This window comes from Enoplosus armatus, chromosome 5 (genome assembly GCF_043641665.1).
Source record: "Enoplosus armatus isolate fEnoArm2 chromosome 5, fEnoArm2.hap1, whole genome shotgun sequence".
Classification (NCBI taxonomy): Eukaryota; Metazoa; Chordata; class Actinopteri; order Centrarchiformes; family Enoplosidae; genus Enoplosus; species Enoplosus armatus.
The window spans coordinates 9,773,707-9,780,925 of NC_092184.1; the positions used below are offsets into that span (position 1 = coordinate 9,773,707).

The 7,219-nt window shown below is 39.1% G+C and overlaps 1 protein-coding gene across 1 annotated transcript in view; it reads right to left on the reverse strand.

Annotated features, from left to right (window-relative positions):
• robo1 (roundabout, axon guidance receptor, homolog 1 (Drosophila)) overlaps nt 1-6,805 on the reverse strand; it is a 193,401-nt gene extending 186,596 nt beyond the window's left edge. Inside the window, exon 1 of the mRNA XM_070905509.1 lies at nt 6,685-6,805. Within this exon, the coding sequence (XP_070761610.1) occupies nt 6,685-6,805 (121 nt within the window). The remainder of the gene's footprint in view (nt 1-6,684) is intronic.
• Between the last annotated feature and the right edge of the window lie 414 nt (nt 6,806-7,219).

A 7,219-nucleotide genomic window follows, 5' to 3' on the forward strand; every position in this document is an offset into this window, starting at 1 on the left:
CCTACAACAGTGCATGGTCAGAACTGCTTTAAAGTATATGTCAGCATTTTATTTTTATTTTTTACGTTACATGTGAGACAGTCTGACAAATTCATGGATACCATTACTGTATATCTCTGTATGCAGTGTAAGTATGTAAAAGCGTGAGGTTAGCGTAACTTCGCTCAGTTAATAGATGTGAGATCAAAAAGTTTCTCCACTTTATATATCTCCCATGACAAGTGGCTGTTCTAAAGTATTTATAAGGACTGCTTTACTGATAAATAAATAAGATCATGTGACACCAATATAAATATTTACATGTACCCACAGCCATAGAACATGGTATGAATACAGGCAGTATGGAAACAGCAGATCCCAAAAATAATTTAATAATAATAATATATTTTAATATATATTTGAGATTTATTGATCTTTTAAAAAATGAGAGTCTATAGCCATGCTAGCAGCTCAGTGAGGCTGTACTGCGGTGCTTTGAGCTAAATGCTGATGTCAACATGCTGATGTTAAGCGGGTATAATGTTCACCATCTTGGTTTGTTCACATGCTAACATTTCCTAATTAGCGTGCAAAAAAAAGCCCAGCAGAGGCTGAAGGGAATTTCATTACTTTTGAATGTTTGTTAAGTTTTACACAAATGTTATGAGATCACCAAAGTTATTACGATTAATCCTGAGAGGAACAAATTTCATGACTACTGGCAATGCTGAAAATAATTCCTCTAACCGATTATCCCACAGCCAAATCATTTCTGTCTCAGTGAGAGAAAATGGAAAAGAACTTCAATGGGACCAGAAATGAAGGCCCTCAGATACCAGGGTAAGTGGTCCTGCATCAAGTCTTGTGTGTGCATACCAGTTTACAGCACAGACATAGTCCACATTCAGTCACCAAGAAGCACAAGAGATTTCCTGACATTTGATTCAAGCCTTGTCCGTACAACGCCCCAATAATGAGATTAGTTCCAGTGCAAACAACTGCATCAACACGTCTTGTTTTGAGTCAATTAAACACAAGTGCAAACGTTTTGCTCCCTGAACACAAATACTACCATATATCACACTTAAAAAACACAGTCGTGATTGCACAATAGAAGACATTTATTGTGTAGGGAAAGAAAGTGAAAAGGAAAATAAAGCATGGAGTGACAACTGGGATAAGCACATGTGCAATTTCAACTGACAAGACTAAGATTGGTTTGCTTTGAGAAATCAGTATGGACAGTGTTCAGAGAAAGGGCCTCGTCTCGGCTTTTCTTGACAAAGCTTTTTAATATGTCTTAATGGAATGAATGGTGTCACTAAATTGTATCGTTCTCCAAAAAACAGTCTGTCACAAGAATTTCATTATATGAAATGCCAAGCCTTCATTCCTTTTCCCTCTTCAATAATGGCACGATCTCCCATGAGAAAGAAGAATAAAACACAGTGGTGAAATGAGGATTTTTCACCTAAATACAATTACAGGGCATTTTGCAAAGTGCTGTATAAAGCAATCAGGAATCACTCTTGGAAGTTGGCAAGGAGAGAAAAATACTTTGTTTTTAATGCCTGGATATTTTATTTTGACTTTTTCATTGGTAAAAAGCTTTTGTCTGCCCTTTGCCAAGCAAAAATTGTTGTATCGCTGCCAGTCAGGTTTCGAATTCTCTCGATGGGGATTGAAGATGAGTACAGTCATGCCTGTAAAATGGCTGTGACTCCATGCGACTGATGCCAAAGTAGACTGCTTCATTTTTCTGGCTTTAGCTTCAAATTAGATCAGACATCAGAAATGACCTTCAGATATCAGCAAAGCCAATATGCTGACTAGGATGCATCCGAGAAAAAGGCCAGTGATCAAGATTTATGGAGTGAGGCTACACTGTGTGTCAAGAGTGATACGTGTCTCATCAACGGTGAAATGAAATGTCAAATTAGTTTGTGTGAGGGCGTGTGTGTGTTTTAGCTTGTCTGCAAGAATGCTCTAATGGCTGTTTATACACAAGATCGAGAGACAAAGGGACAAAGAATTTGTCGTCAAATGAGACCCAAAGTGAGAGAATGAAAAAAAAAGCCTAAGTGTCAAATAGGGTGCTTATAGTGCAGAACACTAATAAGGAGAGCGTCAGCAGGACACCGGCAGCAGATCCATTCTCCTCCGGGCTCCATCTTGGCAGTACCTGTTATAAACTTTCTCTGCCGTCTTGCACAATTGGTTCTGTAATTTAAAAAGGTCAGCATGGCTCTCGTGTAATTCAGTACTCTCATGGTGCTGTATTAACCATATATTTAATCACCCTCGGGGTGGTGTGCAAGCTGAATACTGAATGTAAAGGGAAGAGGTGGAACCCACAGTACAACACAGGGCCCAGCTCTCCCACCTGATGTATATGACTCATAGTATGTAGGAGGAAGAACAGCTTATCCATGAGTATGTTTCTACTTTAGCTGAAAAAACATCTGGAAAACAAATGTTTTAAATAAGGAATTCATCTGTGATTATGGCATGAAATAAAATTGGACAGTCAGGGGAAAACGAGCTTGTTTTAAGTTGCACAAAGGAAGAAAGATGAGTAAATTTAATTTGAGTTGCACTGTGTGTGCAATTTCTTGCGTTATGGAGTTTGGTTGTCTCGACAATCAAATCAAAGGACAGGTTTACCAATGAAAAACCATCAGCAGTATAAAGTAAACAACATTCTTTATCATGAGACATACAGAGCCATAAATATTGCACTTTTCCCACAGAATAATTATGTTGTAAAAGACAAGAAACAGTCTTCGACAAGAAGAGACAAGACCATCTTAAAAAATAGCATTAACCCCACAACACAAAATCCTTGACCACATTTTTTTATGGCTATATCAACCCAACCCCAACTTGACAAATATGAGGAACCTGTGGCACTGAGACCAGCAGAGCATTATGGGAAATTAATGATACTTCACCCAAGAAAACCAATCACCAGGTAAATTACAGTGAACAGAGAGCCACTTTATTATGTTTAAATAGAAGACTCATACATGTGGTTCAATATACTGCACATGCTTAGCAAGGAGACGACATCAGTCGAGATTGCAGTGTAAAGTGAAGCCAAAGAGAAAAGATGAATGCAGCCACTTTACCTACATGTTCCTCCTTCCAATACGCCCAACCACATACAGTAAAGATCAAAGATGATCAAAGATCTATGACACTGGATATCAGGTACAAATCACAGCATAGTTGGGGGTTGAATCTGGTCTCGGTCTGGTTTAGGTTAACAGAGTTAAAGTGTGGTGTGCAACTTCCAAACTGTAATTTTATACCCTGGAAAGTTGTGACAAGAAAAATGGGTAAACCAACCACTTCAGTGTCACTATATTCATCTTCGATACACCCAGTGATGTCAGTGGATCTTTCTTTTGCTTATATATGCCACAACCACACATCATTTTGCCTGGTTACAAAAGCCACCACCACTGTTACTCGCATAAATCCCCTAAAGCTGAGACCAGATAAGAATGTCAATATTGGACAATGTTTTTAAAATTCTTGCTTATCCCAATATGCGCATGGACGCTACGGTATGGTTAAGGTTAGGGAAGGATTGTGGTTATTGCAAATAAAGTATGGTTAAGGTATAGCTAGTGTTATGCAACTGAAACACTTAAGGTTAGGAAAAGGTTTGGTTGCTTTGTTAATAAAAGGGCACTGCGGCTGTTTTTTTTGCATGAAAGTCAGACACATTATACTCCCATCCACCACCCTGACTTCCCCACATTGCTGAAAATAGGGCACACTTCCTGCACTGGCACTGAATGTTGGTACTGGATGTAAATTATAATGTGCATAATAGTCTAATATGAATGTAATTCCTAGTATACTGAGCTGATATCCTCCCATTATCTCAATTTCTTGCCACAATGAGACGGTGTACATAGGATACTGGCTCATTAATCATGAACCTCAGAGGGTTAACAAAGTATCTCAGAAACCCCAGAGAATGAAAATACCTTTTAAAAAAGGGAACAGGGAGTCACTGCTTTTGGGAACTGCCGGTATTTACTTTAAGGCAAGGAAATTAAAAGAGCTGTCAGTCGGCAAGCATGCAAAGTAATAAAATCAAAGTGATGCCTTGACATTTCTCTCTCATTCAATGAGAATGCAAAGAAGACACGTGGTGGTGGTGGTGGTGGAATTCGACTTTCCCACATCTAGATAGTTATGACAGTTTCTTTACTATGCTGACACATTTGCAGAAAGTACAATTCATGACTTAGATCTGACATCCCTCTCTGGTTTGGGTGGATTGTCACTGAAGCTGAACACCTTGCTTGAGGCATCAAGCCAAGTGCCTTACATAAGAAAAAATATCTATTTTCAAATCTTTGTTCCCTACTCCAATAGACTTACGGATACATCACCCTGCACTTAAAAGTCTTGTGGGTATAACCTTGTATCTTTTCAGCTATAACTAGAGCAGAATTTGAGTAGCAAGCAATAGCGATGAGATGGTTATTACACTTTGATGCCAGCAGAGTGTTGAGCCGAGGTGTCAATTCACCAGGAGCTGAATTCAATCCTAATATAGCTCTAACTGCTGTCAGTCAGAGATCCTGCTCCAAGGGTGTGATTGAAAGCACTTTAGCCAAGGTAGTGATCCCTCACCCCTACACACACATGCTCACACATACACCGTTAAATCAGGGCGTACAGGGAGCCACACACTGCCCTCTGCTTGACAAGTAAATTGCTTCCTAGATCGTGTTGGCAAAAGAAACTACGGAGAGAAAGAAGATGGTGGCATGAACATGGTTAAAGAAAATGAATGAGAGGTGAGAGGCAATAGAATGAAGCGAAGGAGCTAGAATAAGTAGATAACAGAGAGCAGCGAGTGTGAAATGCTCCGTTAAGCAGGACTGCATGGACCTGTCGTCCTGTCTGATGAGAACTGGTGGAAAAGGAGAGAACTCAACATGGTGTGACTGAGATGACTGTCAATTGTGGTGACAATAAAAGCCTATAGGTGATTCTCTTATCTCCGACAGGGAGACATTTCAATAACATCACTAAGGCCTGAAATGAAACACACATTTCTTCACAGGTCTAACTGAGCCATCTAAAAACAAAAGCATAATCTTAAAAAAAATAACTATGAGACATGGAACAGTGTAGAATAATCAAGACACAGATGAGAGATATTTTGAGAAAAAGTATCTTTATCTGGCAAAGGTCAACTAAAACACTGTGATTGAAAAAGTGCACTTTTCACTTTTCCACCTTGGTGACCGAACACAGAGACACATTGCTCTTGGAAAATCCATTATCTGATCCAATTACATAGTTAACAAAGTTATAAAAACCAATAGTCATCTTAGGTCACTGGAGTTGATCAACACAAAAAGCACAACAGACAGACAGATCAAGAATCAACATGGATTGTTCACTAAAGGCTAAACTGCAAAAGTTGAGTCATTCATTTTATCTCTAACTCTCAAACAAGGTTCCCTATTTCTTAAGTTAAGATGTTGGGAAGATCTGAAATTCATTTCCGACCTTGTGAGCCACAGAGTGCTTCAATAGTACCTTTCAGACACAATGCCCAGTCAAACCACGACCAAAACACTTGAGCACCAGATAACATATCTAATCAAAACTCTCCGCAGGTCAGGAATCTACCATCAAAAAGGTTTAGTCCAACATCTGCAGCACTAAAAACACCCAAAACAGTCAATAACAATAACCAACATGAAGGATGAAGTTGTAGCAATATTTACAAGATCATTTAGGCATTTCTAATAAAGTGTATATCATTAAGTAGCACAGTGGATGTTCAGTCAGAGTTTCATAGTACCACTTGTCTTTTCCTAGATTCTTAGGATTCTCCTTCACATCTATGCTTCACATTCACATTTACAACCAAGATCAAGGAAAAGTGTTTAGGAGAGGAAGAAAGACGTCATTTTAGGATATTTCGATTTTGCCACAACACCCATCCTTCTGCGCATTTCTGCACATCTGGTGGAACTTTCATTGTAAACCAACAGAGAGCTTCTAAAGTTAAAGAAACCAGCCCTATACATACAGACAAAACTGACATGATTACTGTCAACACATTCAGGCCACAGAGGACTCAGTGGATTTTCAGTTTCATACTCATTTTTACTTAGTAACAAATGTCCCAAATGTACTCCATTCATTCTATCTTTCATATTCTTATCAGGATAGCCGGAGGCCTATCTCAGCATGCACTGGGTGAGAAGCAGGTACCCCCTGAACAGGTATCTTCTGGGTCAATCACAAATGGTGCAATGTGTGAGTTGCACAGTTGCAAGCTGTTTCACTCATTGTACTGCATAATGGTACAGCCAGACAAATGCTTACATGTTTTCTGAGACAAGTGAGTTGGTCTAAGAAAATACTTTGTTAAAGACTGTAATAAACTATATGAGAATAATTGCTCATGTGTGCTCAGAACAATGTTGCAATTCTGGTTCCAAATGACTGACGTAGCTCCTCAAATTTTAAGGTTTACAGTTACATGGCAATCATAAATCATTAAAGCTAGGGCAAAGGTGTCACGCACATAATAGTCAGACAATCACACAGACTGACAGACACACTGACAAACCATGATGATGATGATGATGGAGTCAGACCATGACGTTTTCATTACTGATGAGAAGACATGCCAGTGCAGAGAAATATGATATGTCTTACCTGGGACTAAAGGAACCTCTTGGCCCTGGGCCAGCCTGAGCAGAACCATTATGAGGAGGGGCGTGGCCCCTGACCACGTGCCACGCATTATGATGCTCACTGTCCTGGCATCCCTAGGCATGTATCTGGGGTAAGAGATAAAAACAAAACAGTTAGAGTCGTGTTGCAGGGATATACCTCTCTTCAAAAAAAGAAAAAAACAAAATTGATATTCAATTTAGTGTGCAAATTACAAAACGCCATAGTACAGGAGAAAACAACAATTACTGCAACAGCATGACCACAAAACATAAAACATCCCATTTCTAATGGCATCTTTAAAGCATTAGAGAATACAAAGCAGCTTTCATGACAAATGACTAACAATTCTCTATTGAGTTCCTTTACGTTGTAATAGTATGGTAGTTGAATCCATAATTTATTTTCCTAAGAGAGTTCGGTCTTAGGATGTTGAGAAGATTGCAAATCGACTTTCACTGTTGGTAAACTCAGTATCTCCTTTTGTTCAACACACACACACACACAACAAATGCCT